This window comes from Asterias amurensis, chromosome 15 (genome assembly GCF_032118995.1).
Source record: "Asterias amurensis chromosome 15, ASM3211899v1".
In the NCBI taxonomy this organism is placed as follows: domain Eukaryota; kingdom Metazoa; phylum Echinodermata; class Asteroidea; order Forcipulatida; family Asteriidae; genus Asterias; species Asterias amurensis.
Genome location: NC_092662.1, coordinates 17,990,889 through 18,011,333, shown reverse-complemented (window position 1 = coordinate 18,011,333; position 20,445 = coordinate 17,990,889). Strand labels below are relative to the sequence as shown.

Below are 20,445 nucleotides of genomic sequence, written 5' to 3'. Positions count from 1 at the left end.
ATGTATGTAGTGGACCAGAAATCAGATTCTGACTAGGCATTGGGTTGCAAGGGTCAATAAAAAGCTGTCTACATTCTGATGTGTAAACTGTTTAAAAGGGTTCCTTCTTGTTTATCATGTTGACAATGTACTTTTCAGAAGAAATGACACTGTGTGGTGGCCAGAAGCTACCATAAATGTACATGTACACAAGACATACATTGTACAAACCTGTTTAAAAAAATCAACTCGTTTTGTTTTCTTTGTATAGTTCTGCCTGGCTTTTTAGTTGGTAACTCCCATCATTGTCCAACTGCATTTAAAGTGCAGTAGTTTCTAATTTCTAGGGATTTCCTGGCGCACTAATTCTTTGAGTAGGCCTACAGAGTCAAGCTCTTGACTGTGGTATGTGTACTGTACCAGCCAAATGGTTCGTAATGGGTTGTGAAGTTGTGAATGTGAACCATGGGTAAGGCACTTCTTGTACCTTCCAGTTTGCAATGGTGTCAAGCTTGAACGCTCACCGTGTAATTTTTACAAGCAGATGATGTGCTTGGACTCTCATCATCTCACAGCTCAACCTCCTGCTATGATGTCTTCAAATTAAACAGGTTACTGATGGATGCCCTTAACATCCAATGCCTGTGATCTGTTTTGCCAAAATGTGTACTGTATTGTCTACCCCTTGCAGATTTTTATTTTAGTGAGGGCAACAACTTTTGTTTTAAAGGGAGACTGTCAGTTTTGTTTTAAGTAAGGGCTCTGAAAAGACATTGTGATCAGTATACATACATTTAATTTTAGTGATTTTTAAAATTATTTCTTTGTTTATTGAGGGGGTATTTAAAATGAACAAAGTGAGCTTACCCAGCTACCCGATGACTGATTCTGTGACCCACATTTGTGACACAATAGTTCTTGAAATAATATGAGTCATAATTTAATCAGATCAGCCCTATGTCTTCACAATTCGCAGTGACTCTTAAAAGTCAGGCTGCTGCCTCAGGCATGATATCATTCTCGCACTTGCTGTGATGACAAAAATATTATAACTGTATCCTGCAGTCATGTCCACAAAATGTACATGACCATGGGTTTAATTCACAAAGTGAAAAATATTAATATATTAGGTAAAAATTTGTATAGTAAGTAAGTATTCGTACTTGAAAGCCAAAAAAACACCTTTGTAGCAGAAAATTTTCCTTGACAATTTGTTTTTATTAGCTTTAGGCCTTTAAACTGTGCATACATGTAGGTATGTGGAAAACAATTGCTGTAAACCAGTTACCAGTGGTGTAATACATTTCAAGGAAGTTTGACTGGATTTACGCCGTTTTTTACTTTTGTTACAAATTTCTTCTGTAAAAGAAATATTTATGGTGTTTGGTGGATTTAAGTCCCGCTTTTATAAAGGGTGAAGTTTATCAGAGCCTAATAAAGAAGGTTGGTTTCCTCAAATTGTACACAGAATTCAGTCCCAAGTGTTTATTAATTTTGGCTTTATTATTATAAATACAAGCAGGCCAACTGTATGCTGTTGAGGTTGGGTACAGTTACATTGCAGATCCTGTCCACAGTACAATACTTCAAGGATGCACTTTTACACTTGTGTGCACTTTTTAAAGTGTCTGATTTTTCTCACAAATCATTGACTAGCTATCCAAGGTGAATGCCCATGTGGTATATTATCCTGAGGCATTGATTTGATCCAAGAATGGTGCAATATCTAGAATCTCTTTAATTAATTAGATTAGATGAATGATCAGGCAAACGCAATGTGTCAAACACGCTGTTCATTCTGACGTATGGTGTTCTGGCCATCGCCACACAATTAGTTTTTAGAACGCCTGCAGCAGTGATCAAGTAACGACGTACAGTGAAAATAGAGGAAAGTTAATTAGTTTAACACTGATGGCGTGACTCTATGTAATCGGTTAATGAATAATCTTGGTATTATTGACACTTTGTAAAACAAGGATGTTTATTGTTTCAATTTGCAAAAAAAATGTTTCTCCAGAGATTTTTTTCAAAATCAAGGCCTTCCTCATAGTCCCCTAAAAATTAAGTAAGAAATAAAATGATATTATGTTTGCTTGTTTGGCTACTATAATGAAGTACTGTACTCAGAATAAAATAGTAGTGGTGACCAAACAGCTGCATACGATACAACCCCTTTAACTTGCAAGAATGTATTATGTCACTTAAAAGGCCTAGACAATACAAAAATTTAAAAACTATGTGAAGTGTGTTTGCCTATCTACATTGTAGGCCTTCATGGAAGTAGCAAGAGAGTAAAAAACTTTAAAATCTTATGGGGTTGCCTTATATTCTTTAATTAAAGATATCATGATACGATTTGCTCATTTTTTATTAGGCAATACTAAATACCCCAACTACACGTGTAAAAAAAAAAAATTTAATGTGTTACTTTTCTCCCGGAAATCCTTGGTGGGCATGTGGGGTCAATTCTATGTTATTCCGTTGTTTAGGTGAAGGACATTGGCTACATGTACACGGATGGTACATGTACACCTAACATTAACAGTTGCTTTGCACATTAAGCATTGTTCTATTCTGTCTGGTTAAAGAGGACAAATTCTTGGTGAACTAGAATGTAATTCTTGTAGAACATGTGGTTTTTTTTGCAATTTTCAAATTGCCACAGACTGAAAAGCCAGTAAAGTTTTGTATTTCATCCCATTTCCAGGCAGTTCCTCCTTTTACAATCAAAGTTGTTTAAAAGTCTAAATATATTTGGCTTCAGCAGAAGTCCTGAATGAAGTCATGCCCTGAACAGCATCAACAGGTAGTTTGACTTCTTCTACTTAGCAATAAAACAGACCTGAAATAACACCTATGAAGGGTCAAAGTTGATCTCCTTATAATGAAATGGGCACATCCATAAAGAAACTGTGGAGTTTTCTTTAAATTTCAAATATTACAGAAGCATTCAGACTTGGTTAGCATGGTTTCCCATGGTCTCTATCTAGTCTGCCTGGACTCTTTCTGTGCAGAAGAAACTAACCTGGGAATGTTTTGTGTCAATGAACTATTGAGAAAGCAAAATAATCAAGGTACTTGTAAGTCCACGCTATTGTTGTCAGACAAAACAAGAAGACAAAACAAGAATTTAGTTATTGCAGAGTGAGAATTGAAAGCACTTTCATGCAGAAATGTTTCCCAGGCTTTTTAGTTGTTATAGTTTGTGTGTTTCATGAAACCAAGTAAGTGATGTGCAATACAGCTCAATAGGCCTATTGCAGCAAGTAAAAAAGACATCAAATTTACATGCCAGGGTTCTCTTTTTTTAAACTATAGGGTGTTCAGGACCCATAATTTAGAAGTTTTGCTCAACAAAGAAGGTCCTCTTTATGTTTTTACTTAATGTTATTTTTAATCTTTGGTTTTACCTACTGCGTTATATGGGGCATTCTAGTGTAGTGTTTTCTTATCAATTATTCCCCCCCAAAAAAAGTTAATTAATAAATCATTACAATAATCATAAAATAAATACAAAAATAACTGAATAAATTTTATAAGTAAAATATAAAAAAAATTTAATGAAAAAAGTTAAATAGTAATCGTAAACTAAATTATAAACTAATGAAATTCTATGAAACAGCATCCTGTGCATTTGAGTGTGAATACACTGCTGTGAACCGTTTCTCTCAGTGCGGTTAGCCTTTACTTCACTGGAATCTTCCCACCAATTGACGTAATGAAACATAAATCTGCGATGTAGAATTAATTACTTGAAAGGACTTAGTGCCACACCATCAAGTGTAGTTTGTGTGACTGATGATTGCTGTATTGAATAAGTAATGGTTAGTGTTGGAGGAGAGTACAAACGTTGCACACCTTGACTCTATGTAACTTTACACTCTGTTTATTGATTAGAATGAGCTTATTCATTTGGTACTTGGGATGTGTGGTGTGTTGTTGTCAGCAAAAGCAATGAAGAGAGACTAAACATTGCCCTTTAAGTATGTATGCCAGTAATAAATAGTTACTAGTTCAAGTTGAATGCTATCCGTATACTCATAAATGTGTCAAGAAATACTCATCTTGCGAAATGTTGACCATATTTTTTGTATTTTCAATTTATTTCAGTAGTGTAAACATGTACATGTAGCTGGCAGCACTTAGTGATAAATTTTTGTTGTGGCATGGAATGTCACTTTTTCTTTCACTGACAGAGTCTGGATTCTAAGCCATTTTGACCTTAAACAATTTAAAAAGGACACAGTGTGTGTGTACATTGTTCTGGTAGTACAGTATTAACCGTTATTCACAAATGCCTCAGACAGTTTCGCTATTCCTATTGGTGGAGAGCGCGTCACGTGGGTGTGTATAAACCTTTGTTTATGACCGGTAAAAAGTGTTGAAACATGGGCGTGACACGTGAGCTTGCACCTGTGATTATAAGACAGTTTCTTCATTCCTATTGGTCAAGAGCAATGGCTGAAACAGTTGTGCCACATCACGCAATACGCGCGACGCCCACAGCATTCCCTTATAAGGAGGTGTTTACCCGAGGGCGGCGGAGGGCCTTACCATTTCACAAATGCAAAATTGCCCCCCAAAAATTTAGTATAAAGGGTTCAAAGACCCCTGGAATATTTTTTTTTTCTCGTGGAGATCAAATTTACACATAAAATTTATGTTACACTGTTTGCAATTCTTGTACTGTGTATGAGTGCATATGTACATGTACTTTGTAAATTTGTATTCAGTTCTTTCCAAACCATAGAGTTAATATAAGAACTAGAGGGCGCACTGGCCTATATACGCGCTCCGGCATGCGCGCAGGCCGCCATTTTCTAAGTTGACAAAACTGGCATCCTACAGCGTGTAATTGTGCGGCCATTTTGTAAGTTGAACAAAACGGCATCACGTAGCGTTCAATAAACACAAACTCCAACGTGTGTTTCATATTCAATGCGCATACATAATGGCACGCGCGTGTCTCCTTGCGGTCCCGTTGCCTTTGTGCAAGAAGCATCACCCGTGCGCCCTCTAGTTTAACTCTATGTTCCAAACCTACATGTACATACTGGCAATTCTATTTTCAGAGGAATGGGGAATACCCCCCAAAGAACCCAGTTGTAATTCATCCTGTTAGTGTCGTTTGTAGACAGACCACATTCTAATCATAGTGGCATTGTTGGGCACTGGGCACAGGTCAAGTACTAGGGTGCACCACTGTGGTTTATTGAATGTGATCAGTGAATTTCAATAGCCTGTCATTCATGATTGTTGTATTTTAATGTAGATGAACCTTGCATCTTGGGTAGAACTACGTGTACCATCCAAGCCAGGATCATGTACAGTGTACTCCATACATTGCATCGCAGCAGGCTTTGTTTTAAAAGTGGTTTTTTTTCTGGGGAAGGGGAGGGGGGGTTGAGGGTTCAAATGATTTGTTTCAAAACAACTGTAAAATATATACGGTACCGCAACCGGTAGGCGATTCAAACGATAGCGAACTACTGTCACTTGCGCACAGTCGTTGCTTTTGCGACCAAAATTAAGTGCTTCCTCACAGACGATCCCTGCTATGGCCATGTACATGTAGGCTAGGCCTACATGTACAAGGAGGAATATAAGGACCATGCTTGGGATCACTTCATTTTGGTCATTATATCATTTCTGAACTAAATAAAGTATTTAGACAAGATTAGGTATTGAAATTGTGCACAGTATGGCTAGTGTGTGTGCCTTGTTGGTACATCATACAACCATCTCTACGACAGGCAATGGTTAAACATCCATCAATGTGTCAAGTGCATGATTGTCCATGTCAGATAGCATGCTTGGTTACCCTTCATTGTTATCATTTGATATGGATCCTAGTAACTTAACACTCACTGACACTTCTCAATTAGTAAACATGGTCCTTAAATGTTAAACCAGATAGTATTGAAGATATTTTTACTAATTATTATGCAACTGTATACTGATGGAACTGTTTGAAAGCCTTTGATGGCTTGCCCAGGAATAGCATTGCTAACCTTAGTAAATTCCTGGGAAATAGAGGGCTACAAATGTATGATGTACATGTATATCCCTGTAAAAGCGAAATATCTTGTGGATTGGCCTAGTACATCATTTAAAAAGTGTACAATTATAATACAGTATGAGTAGGCAATGTATGTGTTTTTTGTATGAAGCGCACACATGGATACGTTATTTTCTTATACATGTACACAGCTGGTGCGACACTTTTGGATGAAATGCTTTTTAAAGACATTAGACACTATTGGTAATTGTCAAAGACCAGTCTTCTCCTTTGCTGTATCGCAACATATGCATAAGATAACAAACCTGTGTAAATTTGAGCTCAATTGGTCGTCTAAGTTGCAAGATATTAATGAAAGAAAAAACACCCTTGTCACACGAAGTTGTGTGCGTTTAGATGGTTGATTTTGAGACCTCAAATTCTAAATCTGAGTTCTTGAAATCAAGTTCGTGGAAAATTACTCCTTTCTCAAAAACTACGTCACTTCAGAGGGAGCCGTTTCTCACAATGTTTTATACCATCAACCTCTCCCCATAACTCGTCACCAAGTAAGGTTTTATACTAATAATTATTTTGAGTAATTACCAATTAGTGTCCTATGCCTTTAAAACACATGGGCCCTAGTATTTTCAAATGTGTCTCATACATGTAACTTAATAGAATACGATGTATGTACATGTATGCAAAAAACAGTCTCATGACTTAGGCCTACATACATGTACCTTGGTAATTTCCGCATGATCCAGGGTCCTGTAAATGATTAAAGATCAGCTAAATTACATGATCTGATGTGAACATGAAGGATTATCAAACACTTTGCTTTTTAAGTTGCTTTTTACTCGGCTCATACATACATGTAGTTTCAACAACAATTGATACACGGTCAAGTAGGTACGTTGTATGACCAGGGATGTGAGAAATTTCAGACTATTATCTGAATTCAGAATGTTGCATAAATGTCCTTGTTACAGTTTTCTGTGTATTAGTGAATAAACCAGTCCATACATTTTGATGAGAATAATAACTGTTTTATTTGTGGGAGGAACTTCTTTCAAAAACATACATCAATTACACTGCTTTACAAAATGACTTGAAGACACAGAGGAGTCTAGATCAAGGCATTTTGAGTTAATTCCTTAACGCTTGTTATCAAAGCAGGAACAGGAAGCTATATAAAGTTCAAGTGCCAGTTCATATGAACACAAAGTGAAAACCCTCCAGCTTCACACTGATTGGTGACCTATTAGGATCCATCCTTCCTCACTAAAACCAAATCCATCACCAACTCAACACCCAAACTGTGTAGATTCTTATTATGGTGATGCCTAATCCCATTGTAACTAGTGCAGTCCCAGTCCAATGAAAATAAACATGTTGGGTTTGGATTTTAAAATATTAAGGGGTAGGGATTTTCAAGGAAGTAAAGTTCTATTAAAACACCAGTGGAGAATGGTGTACAGGGTACATTGTCAAACAATTAAATATAAATACATTGTACATGTAGGCGTTTCCGATTTGGCAGCTAAGGCTGGGGCTGTTGCTAAGGATGTTGCTATGCTATATGGGGATTCTTTGTTTCAATGTATTATCTAACTGTTAAGCTGCAGCCACACAATGTGTTCTTTTATAACACCCAATGATTCAACCAACTTTTGCGCTGAATTTTTCAGTGTGAGTGCAGTGAATCCATTCATTATAATTAATCACGTGTATTGTAAGAAATCTCTAACCAAATAATGTTTCTGTTTTGCAGTTTCTTTGCCTAAAGAATATCCGTACATTCCTACAAGCCTGTTCTGATGTCTTCAATCTCAGAAGTCAAGATCTGTTTGATCCTAGTGGATTATTTGATGTCTCTGATTTTGGGAAGGTAAGAAGAAGGAATAGCTGGCCATGAGTTTCCTGAGATTCAATTTTGTATTGTACAAATAATTGAAATCCACATTATCTTCATACATGTTGTACACTGATACCCCTCTATGATTCCAAGTTCAATGATAAACACAGAAATAGGATTGTAATTTTAAAAGCTTCTAAAAGAAACAAAATATTTACCTTTTGTTTGAAAAGTGCTTGTAAATTGCAATTAAAATACAACTATTTTATTCTAAGCATCATTTTTTTTTGGTCTCACCACCGTCTCTCTCTCCATTCTGAGTCAATGGAACCAAACAGAGGTTCAGAGATAAAATAGTCTGGTATTCTTGTTTGTATTAAGAGACTCTGTATCTTTGGTTGGTGTTGGATGCGGGGAGCTAGACTACATTCATCAAGCCCTTTAGTGTCCCACAGGGAGGCCCGTTAGTGTATGTACCACAGGGAGTGATAATGTCAAGTTGTCATTCCAACCTTGGCGCCTTCTCATTAACAACCGCCAAACCTTTCTGTCCATCCTAGTCATGCTTCTAATTCATTCCAAGATGTCATCCAAACAAACCTGATTATCTTAGCTCTGAAGATGTCATCTCTTATTGAGTTGGTGATCACCTTCAAGGCTTACTACATTAGTCAAGTGTCACTGTTATACGTGTAGCTTAGTGTTTTCAAGAACGCTAAATTGCGCAATCGATTTGATGTACATGTAGGCCTAAAATTATTAATTGAATTTTTTCTTTTACACAACGGAAGTTTATTTAATGGTTTTGGGGAGTTTTGTGTAATGATCAAGATTGTGAAAGGTATTTGTTTGGTTCATTGGTTACTGTTTGATCACAGAGTAGTCTGTTTGACAAATTGCTCAGTTTATTTGTATGAAATAATGAGAAATGAACGTTTCTCATTTATCACCATGGACCTACATGTACATGTATTCCCTATTCAAGTGCCGTTGTGTTGTGCTGTGTGTATTTGACATTTTGCATCGCTCCCAGTTCTTGAACTTGAATTACAGAAGTTAGAAGTATTTTGTGCTATCGTTTCATCTTTGTTTAGACCTTTTGATGGACAGCTTTCAGAAAGTAAATGCAATGAAGATGTTATTTTGAAATGAACACCCTTTGGGTGATCCCTTTCCTGTCACTTCCTTTACCATCAACTTGAGTGTGAATGTGATTCCTGGCTATATGGCAATCACAACATACAGTTTGAATGGTTTCTGACTGGTGGCAACACTGAAAGATATTGATCAAATAGGGACACTGCAAGCTGTAGGGCTAATACATTATCTATACATTGTAGCTCTGTTGGTATTTGTGCATACATGTAGAGCGACAGGCACAATAAACCGAAGGCCGCAGGTTCAAATCCTTCTCTAGTAAAACAAATGTTGTTAACCCCAAACTAATTTAGATTTACCCAGTCAGTTTCCCTAGTGGTTTATAACTTGATTTTAAATTGAACTTACGCTTTTTGATGTGATTGGTTACAGGTAATCTACACATTGTCTAAGCTTTCACAGTCACCCTTGGCAATCCATAGAGGAGTACAGTAAGTAGAGCTATCCCAACCTTTGAGTAATCAAACCCAAAGAACTCTGCTGAGCGAGTAAATATCTGTTGGCTTAATAGTTGTGAGACTATTTAATGGATGTGGGAGTTTTTAAATTACACCGTGTTGTTTAAGAGTACTACAAAATCATAAATTGTGACGTGAATGTACGGCGAATGCAGTCTGCTTCAGCGATCTTAACCCAGGTCAAATTCCCTGCCAAGCTGAACACTTGATACCTGAAATGTGTGATTAACAACCATTTTCAGTCAAACAAATCTTATTTACGCAGGGTGCTAGACTACATACATGTAGTGTAAAAAAGGGGCTGTGCTGAATTTGGACCAGAAATGACATCCAGCAACATTGAAAACTGGTCCCTCTATATTGCAACTCTCTCAAAAAACAGTCTGGCCAAATTAAAACAATAGCTCCCACATATGCACCAAGCTTAAGGTCTGTTCCTAAACTCTATCAAAAATTGGTGTACAGATATGAAACAACAATGCAACATGGCTCATTTACAGTGTTATACATTAATCACGTAAAGGCAACGAACTACATATCACAGCCGGACAGACTGGAACATTGTGGGTTTACAATTCACCCATTTGAATGAGCTGATTTACTTTGGCAAACTGGCATAATAAAAGCTTGCATAACTACATCCTCCTCAAAAACGAAATCCGTTTAGAGGGCTTAATTTTTTTGAATAAATAAGGAAATGTTTGCTTTTGAGGGGTGTTGATTGCAAAAGATTATATTTCCAACAAATGTTTTTTTACACAAGGGTTTGACCCAACTGATAAACATGCCCACCCCCCCCCCCCAACCACCACACTAACACTTAGACCATGTATACCCACTCTCCCCTTATTTATTTAAATTTGGTTGACACTTCTGTTCTCTTTTCCTGCACAACATGTAAAAGGTTTTTTTTGTGGAGTTTAGATTTTTCCCAAGAGTTTGTTTTATTCCATCCTTGAGTACAAGGAAACTAGAAATATCTAAAACGGCTTTCAACACATTGTACTATGTAGATATCTTATGTCCTGTTGTGACTCTATGTTTCACACTTTTAAATGAAATTGAATCGGTCTTTATTTCAATAACTTCCTGCAGACATAATGTAAGTTAAGTACCCTAGCCCTGGGAAAAGAAAGAACGCTGTACATTTACAATCAGTACATGTTTCATTTGGAAAGTTGGTTGTGTTCAGTTCATTCTCTATGATAAATAATGTTTTCCTTGGTATTTCATTGACATTCATCAAGTCTAAAAGGGTCTCATAAGAAATGGAAGAGAAACAATTGGAACACAGTTTTCTGATTTTTTTTTATTTACAGTTTTTATGTTACTGTTGATTACTTGATATATATGTACATGATATATTTTTATTTGCAGAGGTTTTGCCGTTCGATTTGAAGAGGAAACAGCTGAAGAGGAAGATATTTATAAGAATCTTGAAGATCTTGCCGAGTGAGTCTATTATGTTTCATTACTCAACAAACTTGACAGTGTCTTTCATCCATCCTTGACATTCAAAGTACTATGAGCATTTTGCCTTGATCTAAGACTACAGGCACCATCTTCCCACAATGTTCATTGATTTTACTCAATCAACATAAAGAGGACTGGTGGAGGCAGACATGTTGGAAATACTCACTTTCTTAAAATGCATTGTACAGTGGGTTTACATTTACTCAGATAAGCTCATTGGGTGCCTGGCAAGAACATTCCTATTCCCTTCAAGTATTTTTTGTCCCAACATCAGAATGTTGAATCAATAACATGGCTCCTTCAAAAAACAAATATCATTACTATTTATTAGGTTTTGTTGCAAGAATTACTTGTTTTCCCTTGCCCAAGCAGTAATAACCTTTCTTTAATGACTTATGAATGGTAGAAAACTAATCATATTTTCAGTTTTCTTGAAGTTACATAGTTTTTTCATGATTATCACCAACAGTCTTTTTTCCAGTTCCTTTTTCGTTACATCGTTCTACCAAATGAAGGAGAAGATTCAACGCTTTTGCCATAATCAGTGAACAGAATAAGTTGCAGTGAGCATTCTTCCTTCTACAATATGGTAACACTTTGACAATGTAACACATCTTATGTGGCATTTTATTCTCGTTTACAGTGAACATGATTTGGCCAATGAGGGCGACATTTATGACACTGTGGAAGGCGAAGAAGATAGCATATACGATGACTTGGTGTCGCTTCGAAATAAAGCCAAAAAGTCAATGTCACAGCAGCCAGAACCTGAGGTACTGTACTATGGCCGTCTTGAATGTTTTCTTCATTGAACTTAAACGTTAATGTAAGGCTGTTTCTGAAATAACGGCTACTGCTGGATTGCTTTGTCATAATGCATTGATGTATACAATGTCTTAGCAACCCCCTCGGCAACTATCATAGCCATAGCTGTAACTGTCAATTCCTAACTAAGGACCTCATCCAAACTACAGCTTCGGCTTCATAAAGTTCTGGCTTCTTCTAAAGGTTTGGAAAGAGGACCAAGTTTAAGCTTTAAGTATCCATTTGGTGTTTTTGTTTTTTTAACTTTAAAACAAGATAATCCTTCAAATTGTAGACACATCCTTAGGTTAAGTTTACCAATCCTGAATGGACCTTTCCCTCCAAACCAGTTCCACACTGATGGGGTGACTGATGGGCTGGCCTAGCTGCAGCAGTCTACACATCTAAGAGCTACTCTGCATCCCTTTGTGCCTGTAGTGAACACTAGATTATGCGCCATATGATAGCCAACTGCCCACACTATCACCTTAATGGTGGATTCATAGTTCTTGATTTAAAGGGTAGAGACTCGGCCATCAACTGGCTGACATGTTTTATTTAGTGATTGACACAGCATACAACATTTATAATCAAGATTGCTATCTTGGGGGATTGTTGCCAGCACCAACAAGCTACACAGCATACAACATCTATAATCAAGGTTGCTAGCTTGAGGGATTGTTGCCAGCACCATTAAGCTAACATGTTTTTAAAAATCAAAGGCTTATCTTTGAATTTCCTGTTATTATTTAATTGTTTTCCTGGTTTCTTCTTATTCCAAATACTGCAGAAGAAAGGCAAGAGACAATACTGCATCGAGGAGATTGTGGAAACGGAAAAGAAATACGTAGATGCACTTTATATGTTAGTCAATGTAAGTATTGAACATGCAATGTAACCTGTGACATTGTGTACTTACAAAAGAGCTACAGAGCCCGGATATAAAGCCTACAGGCACAATTTGCACACAGTTTAAAAACAATGAAAATATAAAAACTTACTGTGCATAAAACATAATATATCCAATTTAGATGCAAAGAAAGGGCTCTCATACCTTCTCAATTGTGCAACTCTTGTTTTACAATTTTATATTTGTTAGTAATGATGCAAAATTAAACAATTCTCATATGGCCAGTTGGAGTACATGTACATGAAATGCCTGGGAATGCGCAGTTACATCATCTGTTTATATATTTTGTTTAGTCATGTTGGACTTTTAAGTGATTTCTCAATATTACTGAATCAACTTGAGCTAAATTTGTTTTGATTAAGTTGACTTTTCTAACCACCCAGGGTTTCAAGAAGCCCTTAAGTCACTGCATCCCACCCAAGGAAATGAAGAAAATCTTCTTGAACATGGAGGAGCTTCACGTTGACCACTGTTCCTTCAATGCAGACCTCTCCGCTGCCCACAATCCCAAACCCTCACCCAACAAGATGACAATTAGCCAGGTCTTCCTCAAACATAAGGAGATCTTTCTACAGTACGGTTACTACTGCTCCAATCTCATGCCGGCGCAAGAAGTCATTGATGATGTCATGAAGGACCCCACGGCCAGACAGAAAATTGAGGCTAGTCTTAAGAGTTTTGATAATACGTATCTCAAATTTATCCGCTGTTCTTATGTACTGGTGGATTTAATAGTGGATAGTTCTCAAGTAGTTCACCAACCAATCATGCATCTATTATATGGTTAAGTAGTTCACCAACCAATCATGCATCTATTATATGGTTTAGTAGTTCACCAACCAATCATGCATCTATTATATGGTCAAGTAGTTCACCAACCAATCATGCATCTATTATATGGTTAAGTAGTTCACCAACCAATCATGCATCTATTATATGGTTAAGTAGTTCACCAACCAATCATGCATCTATTATATGGTTAAGTAGTTCACCAACCAATCATGCATCTATTATATGGTTAAGTAGTTCACCAACCAATCATGCATCTATTATATGGTTAAGTAGTTCACCAACCAATCATGCATCTATTATATGGTCAAGTAGTTCACCAACCAATCATGCATCTATTATATGGTCAAGTAGTTCACCAACCAATCATGCATCTATTATATGGTTAAGTAGTTCACCAACCAATCATGCATCTATTATATGGTTAAGTAGTTCACCAACCAATCATGCATCTATTATATGGTTAAGTAGTTCACCAACCAATCATGCATCTATTATATGGTTATTTCCCTGAATGGATTTACAAACAGAAACTTGTTACTTCTGGTTAACCATTTCTAGCAATTCCAATCAGCCCACATTTTAACACACTCTCTTGAAGGGAGCAGGTTTTAAAATGGAACACTTTACTCAGTCTCCACAATTACAAACCACAGGTCACAGTTTGGCAGCATTTAAATAAAAATGTATAACAAATAGTAGGGAACTGAAAATAATGTAACCCAAAATATAGGGGATTAGCAAAAAAGGTTCCACCAATGAAAGGGATGTTAATCATTAACCCTGGATACCACATATGGCTAATATCTTAAATGAAAGGAATGATCCACACTCTATGAGTGATATAACTTGAGTCAATGTTCTAGACTGTTTGGCCATGACACTCAAATACAGTCTACTCGTAAGATTAATCACAGCATAAAGTCATTAATAATAGTCATCCTTTGATTTCTGTTTGTGCTCAGGAATGTCAGTTTAGAGCCAACAAAAACAAGTTCAGATTGCGAGACCTACTCAGTGTTCCTATGCAGAGATGTATGAAGTACCACTTACTGCTAAGGGTGAGTCTACATTCTTAGGTCCTAAATACTTGGAATAGTTATCTTATAAAGAGTTTTCTGAAAGGCCACAGCCTTATTGGATTGATATACATGTATGTAGCTCTGGCAGTAACCACAGCTATGATTTCAAGAGCACATCAAAATATAAGTAAGAACTCCCATTATGTTGCTCATGTATCATTTCAGGGCTCAAAAAGATGTCAATAAGATCTTAATACTCAATGGTGATTTCAAGAAGTCATTAAGATGTTAATATATCTTAACACTCATTTTACTCATTGATCATTTCAGGACTCAATAGATGTTAATGAGATGTCATTACTCATTTTCATTTTACTCATTGATCATTTCAGGAACTCATCAAACACACAGAGAAGACTCATCCTGAGAAACCTGAACTTGAAACAGCCCTGGACATTATGCAGGTAAGATACATATTTTGTATAGTGACACAAGCTAAGGTGCATAACATGCTGAGGAACTATGATAAATTGTGTTGTGGTTCTCCCTACTTACTGAGCCCTAACCCATTAGCTTAAACAATAAAGCAGTGTGCATGTCAGGAATTCCACAGTCAGGCAGTATACTCACAGCTTTCCAAGTCCTGTGGAAAACAAGTACAGTCACTACAGGTGCAACCAAAACGCTGTTCTCTAAAGCACAATAAAGAAAGTAGTCTTAGACTGTAGTAAGGAAATTTACAGTTGGGCAGTATACAAAGGGCTTTCCAAATCCTAAGGAGAAAAAAAGAACAGGCGCTACAGCATAAAGAGATCAGTAGGTGGGTCAGGATTCCCAAAGTTTGGCAGCATACTATAAGGGCTTTTCAAGTTCTGTAGAAAGACGACCTAGCCACCTTGGATTGATAAGAAAGATATGATCTTTTTCAAACTGCAACAGTTTTCTTAATAACTGCTAAATACTACTTGAAGCTGATGCTACTCAAGTTACAACTCTGTGGTGACTTGGGATCATAATTGGCTTTTCTGTCCTTGGACTTACATCTGCAACCTTGTACATGTAATAACGGTCCAAACATCTACTCTAACAACTGCCAAAAACTAATCAGCATCAAAAAAAGGAAAGCTTAACAAAGTTTTGGTTATCAGTTACTTTATAATTTCATTGCACTTGGGGCTTATGATAAACTTTGTTGTACATTTGTTTCTTTTATTTGATAGGATATTTGCCTGTATGTAAATGAGGTGAAAAGAGATAATGAAGTTATGCAAAACAACAAAGACGTCCAGAAGAGGTAGGTAGATTTTTATTATATGCTGTGTGCAGGGATCACAGTTTATGCTGGAGAATATGTCAGAGGTCTGGCTGTTCTGTGCTTTGCATTTTAATAATTATACCTCACTGTGGAATATTTTGGACAAAAACAAACTATGTTAAAATGTCGGCTTTGAGTCTGACAAAATACTTTTCAATTATAGTGAGTACATGAGACTGTTCCCAAAGCTCATTTGAGTTTATAAATTCCTGAGGTTCATCAAATGGAGGAAGATACATGTATTTACAAAAAACTTCCTAAGCTCTAGATCCAAGTTTCAGGCCTTATTGTTGGTTGAGACCCTAAAGGCCTGGTCACAGGCCCCGATAACAAGAACAAAAACAAAAAAAAAGTTAAAAATGCACACCCTTGATAGGTTGAATAAGGGTGGGCGTATTCTGCGTGGAGCAATTCAAACAATCGAGGGCGTGCACTTTTATCGTTCTCGTTTTCATTCTCGTTATCAGGGCCTGTGTGACGGGGCCTTATATAAATGCACTATGTTAGGGTGTTGCATTTCGGTTTTGTTTTTTTCCCAAACGGTTAAAAACATGTGATTTCTGGTTAATCGCTGTTTTAGTACTCATTTCTTTATGTCTTTGACAAGACAGGTCAAACAATTTTTTTGGATCTACAAGCAAGAGGGAATGAGCTGATGTACTTTCCTAAAGCCATTAATGTATCCCTTCAATTCTATTGCGTTTTGTTCGTGTTTTCTCTCAACTAGCATGGTAGGCTACAAAGGACCTCATGTCAACGAGTACGGTCGCCTACAGAATGATGGAGAACTCAAACTAAAAAACCCTGGTGGAACAAAAAAGACGTAAGTGTTTCTCAATTTCAGTCTGATCCCGGGGTAAGGGCATTTATAAATAGAGTTTTCCGTGAGATTCTCATGTGCCACAAGAGTTTTTCTCGCGGCTCTCCCATTCTCGTCCCTCGGGAAAAGTCAAACACTTTTGACAAAAGTCAATCTCTAGCTGTGCTCTATAGTCATTCATGGGTCGATGTGGCTGCTGGCTGTGCTCCATAGTCATTCATGGGTCGATGTGGCTGCTGGCTGTGCTCCATAGTCATTCATGGGTGGATGTGGCTGCTGGCTGTGCTCCATAGTCATTCATGGGTCGATGTGGCTGCTGGCTGTGCTCTACAGCCATTCATGCGTGGATGTGACTGCTGGCTGTGCTCTATAGCCATTCATGGGTGGATGTGGCTGCTGGCTGTGCTCCATAGTCATTCATGGGTCGATGTGGCTGCTGGCTGTGCTCCATAGTCATTCATGGGTCGATGTGGCTGCTGGCTGTGCTCCATAGCCATTCATGGGTCGACGTGGCTGCTGGCTGTGCTCTATAGCCTTCATGGGTGGATGTGGCTGCTGGCTGTGCTCCATAGCCATTCATGGGTGGATGTGGCTGCTGGCTGTGCTCCATAGCCATTCATGGGTCGATGTGGCTGCTGGCTGTGCTCCAAAGCCATTCATGGGTGGATGTGGCTGCTGGCTGTGCTCTATAGCCATTCTGGGTGGATGTGGCTGCTGGCTGTGCTCCATAGTCATTCATGGGTCGATGTGGCTGCTGGCTGTGCTCTGAGCCATTCATGGGTGGATGTGGCTGCTGGCTGTGCTCCATAGTCATTCTTGGGTCGATGTGGCTGCTGGCTGTGCTCCATAGTCATTCATGGGTCGATGTGGCTGCTGGCTGTGCTCCATAGCCATTCATGGGTCGACGTGGCTGCTGGCTGTGCTCTATAGCCATTTTGGGTGGATGTGGCTGCTGGCTGTACTCCATAGTCATTCATGGGTTGATGTGGCTGGGTAGCCGTATCCTTCGCAATTCAGATTCAAGTAAGAATGAGTATTTATTGTAAGATTAGTCTCTGAAGTTTTGTTTTGCTGTTTGTTTTTCCAGCCTGGTCGGGGGCCATCAGAGGTACTGTTTCCTCTTTGATAAAGTCATCATAGTCTGCAACAAGAGTGGCAAGGTAAATAATGAATCACTTAAGATAGACATCTATAGGGTAACATTGTCTTTCCTACCTGATACATAAATGACACAACTTTTTAGAATCAAACTATCTGAAGACATTCACAATTTGGATGAGGAAGCCCAATTTCAAATTCTTTGTTGAACAGGAGCATGCTTTTGGAATTTTTGCAAGACAGCTCTGGAATTATCTTCTAAACGATTTCTTCTTCAAAATATCTGCTCTCAAAAAGTTGATCTTATAAATGTACTTTTTCTTCTGGATAACCTTACCTCACAGTTTGGTGCCGTGAGCATGAATAATAGAGTGGCACTGTAAAAGTTTTATTTACTGATTAATAAATATTTATTTGTTCATTTCTTTTGTTAAATATATATTTATGATTAACAATAAAACTACATATAATTTCAAATTAACAATAAAACTACATAAATTAAGGACACAATTTACATGCAACAAACATACAAGCATTAAAGTGGACAAGAACAAGCCGGTTCACTCTGGACCTAACCGGTCCATTCTGGACCCAACCGGTCCATTCAGGACAATAGACCATCATCATAGTAGTAAGAACAAGCCGGTTCACTCTGGACCTAACCGGTCCATTCTGGACCCAACTGGTCCATTCAGGACAGTAGACCATGTAGTAAGAACAAGCTGGTTCACTTTGGACCTAACCGGTCCATTCTGGACCCAACCGGTCAATTCAGGACAGTAGACCATCATCATAGTAGTAAGAAGAAGCCGGTTCACTCTGGACCGAACTGATCCATTCTTGACCCAACCGGTCCATTCTGGACCGCATTCTTGACCCAACAATCCATTCAGGGCAGTAGATCATCACTAGCTAGTAGTGTTAATTGACATCAGTTTTTCTCCCAGTAGTGGGGTGAAGATTAGCTGTCACTGATAATTTTAAGATTATTTTCTTGATGCTTGTTTTCAGTAATGCTTTATTTGTATACTTTGTGTTTGGTACGAATATTACTTAGTACATTTGCTTTTAAAGCACATTTTCACAAAAGTCTATACCTTTGGTAAGTAACCCTGACATAACCTTTGGTAAATGACCTGAATGTGTTGACCTTTGGTTGATAATTTTAAATTTAATTTTGACCTTTAACGTTGCACCAAGAAATGGAAACGACTTCTGTTTCTGTAATAAGTCTTTACACTTGGATCTTAATTGTCCTTTTGTGTTGACTTCTTGAACATGACTTCTTCAATTTGACCTTTTCAAATTTGACCTACCTATGACCCTTGACCTCTCCTCTTCTGTTCCTTCACCTGCACTTTGTAGCTCGGTATGGAAAAGTTTTGGGTATGTACTACAAATGTCTTCAGCACGTTGTATTTGTCCCCAAATTGTTTTGTATCCTCTGCAGTTCACTAAGGCATGTACTCCCCTTGTTTCGCATTAAAAAAAAAAACATATATTAAAGACTGACAAGCATAATTAATCTGTTAATTCTTTTTTCAGCTGTGTAGTGAGTTCATCATTGAAGCCTATTTACACAAACAGTTGACTGTGATGAATGTTTTATCGGTTGATTCTAAACACAGCCCTTAAATATCCTGCCCTCTATAGAACTCTGATTTGTATCTCTTTACTTTGGCTAAAAGGGACTAAACATGTAATAGTAATCAAAACTTAAAGTAAGCATATACTTTGATAAGTAAATGTTTTACACTACAAGCCCTGTGGCAAAGCAGATATCTTTTTGAAATTCAAGCCCCTTGGTGAAGCCCTACTGGACTGTTTGATATTGCACCAGAATTTGACTTGCTGCAGTAATAGGCATGTGTCACTCACTGACTGTGTAATTAGGCCTTACAAACCTGCTTTCTTCTATTTTAATTGTTATGAGTATGTCTATGTATGTATGCCTTGTGTATGACATCACTGCATGAACTGCCATGGTCAAAGTTCAACCCCATTCTAACTGGATTGGTTTTCATTTTGATTTTATGATTTCTTCATTTTGTGTGTACCTTTCAGTCAACGTTAACATCCACGCTTGTTATTTACAGGTAACTTTGGTCTAAATATCACGTTTGGGATTCAGGTTTTCTTTTCAGGTTTTGACAAAATAATGATTTGAAATGCAATTATTAATACAAGAATAATTAGAAAGGGTGTACTTTAGACAAAGCTCCCATACAAACTGATGTATGCGTGTTGTAACATCCTCTGTACACACAAACATGTATTTTAACATAAATGTGAAACTTGTGGATTGTTGAGTTCCAATCTGGGGATCACTATGGGCATTTTGGTACAAGTTGTCTTCCGGACACTATGGTCTCTGAAGGGTTCAAGTTAGTTGAATGTGTTTTTGAAGGCAACATTTCAGTCTGTAATTGTATATTGCATATCACTGCAAAGTCCCTATGGGAATAGGGGAAAAAAGAAAACAAAAGGAAAATCTCTGCCTGCAGTGTAAGCATGTACCAAATTAGGGGGTGTGATTCATGGGTTCTCAGATTTTCTTCTAAAAAAAATTGATTTGAATTTGATACATTGTACTGATAGCATGATGTCATCCATCCACTGAAAGCAAGGGTAACCATGGCTACATAATGGCTGGCACACTGCATGTGGAATGGACAAACATCTAACGCCATCATTTTATTTATGCTTCATTTTGAAGCAGCTGGTCCCATAACAATCTGAAACTCAGATGAATGAGTTTAGTTT

General features: G+C 37.6%; 1 protein-coding gene across 3 annotated transcripts in view; it reads left to right on the top strand.

Moving 5' to 3' along the window:
- Positions 1-20,445, top strand: part of LOC139947948 (guanine nucleotide exchange factor VAV2-like) — a 37,569-nt gene that overhangs the window by 4,158 nt on the left and 12,966 nt on the right. For 2 of the 3 annotated variants that reach the window (XM_071945829.1, XM_071945827.1), the window contains exons 2-13: positions 7,752-7,868; positions 9,366-9,424; positions 10,829-10,903; positions 11,568-11,697; positions 12,519-12,602; positions 13,022-13,300; positions 14,393-14,488; positions 14,842-14,913; positions 15,670-15,743; positions 16,492-16,587; positions 17,672-17,744; positions 19,048-19,068. In XM_071945829.1, the coding sequence (XP_071801930.1) occupies positions 7,752-7,868; positions 9,366-9,424; positions 10,829-10,903; positions 11,568-11,697; positions 12,519-12,602; positions 13,022-13,300; positions 14,393-14,488; positions 14,842-14,913; positions 15,670-15,743; positions 16,492-16,587; positions 17,672-17,744; positions 19,048-19,068 (1,176 nt within the window). The remainder of the gene's footprint in view (positions 1-7,751; positions 7,869-9,365; positions 9,425-10,828; positions 10,904-11,567; positions 11,698-12,518; positions 12,603-13,021; positions 13,301-14,392; positions 14,489-14,841; positions 14,914-15,669; positions 15,744-16,491; positions 16,588-17,671; positions 17,745-19,047; positions 19,069-20,445) is intronic. The other variant, XM_071945828.1, reaches the window with a different exon arrangement.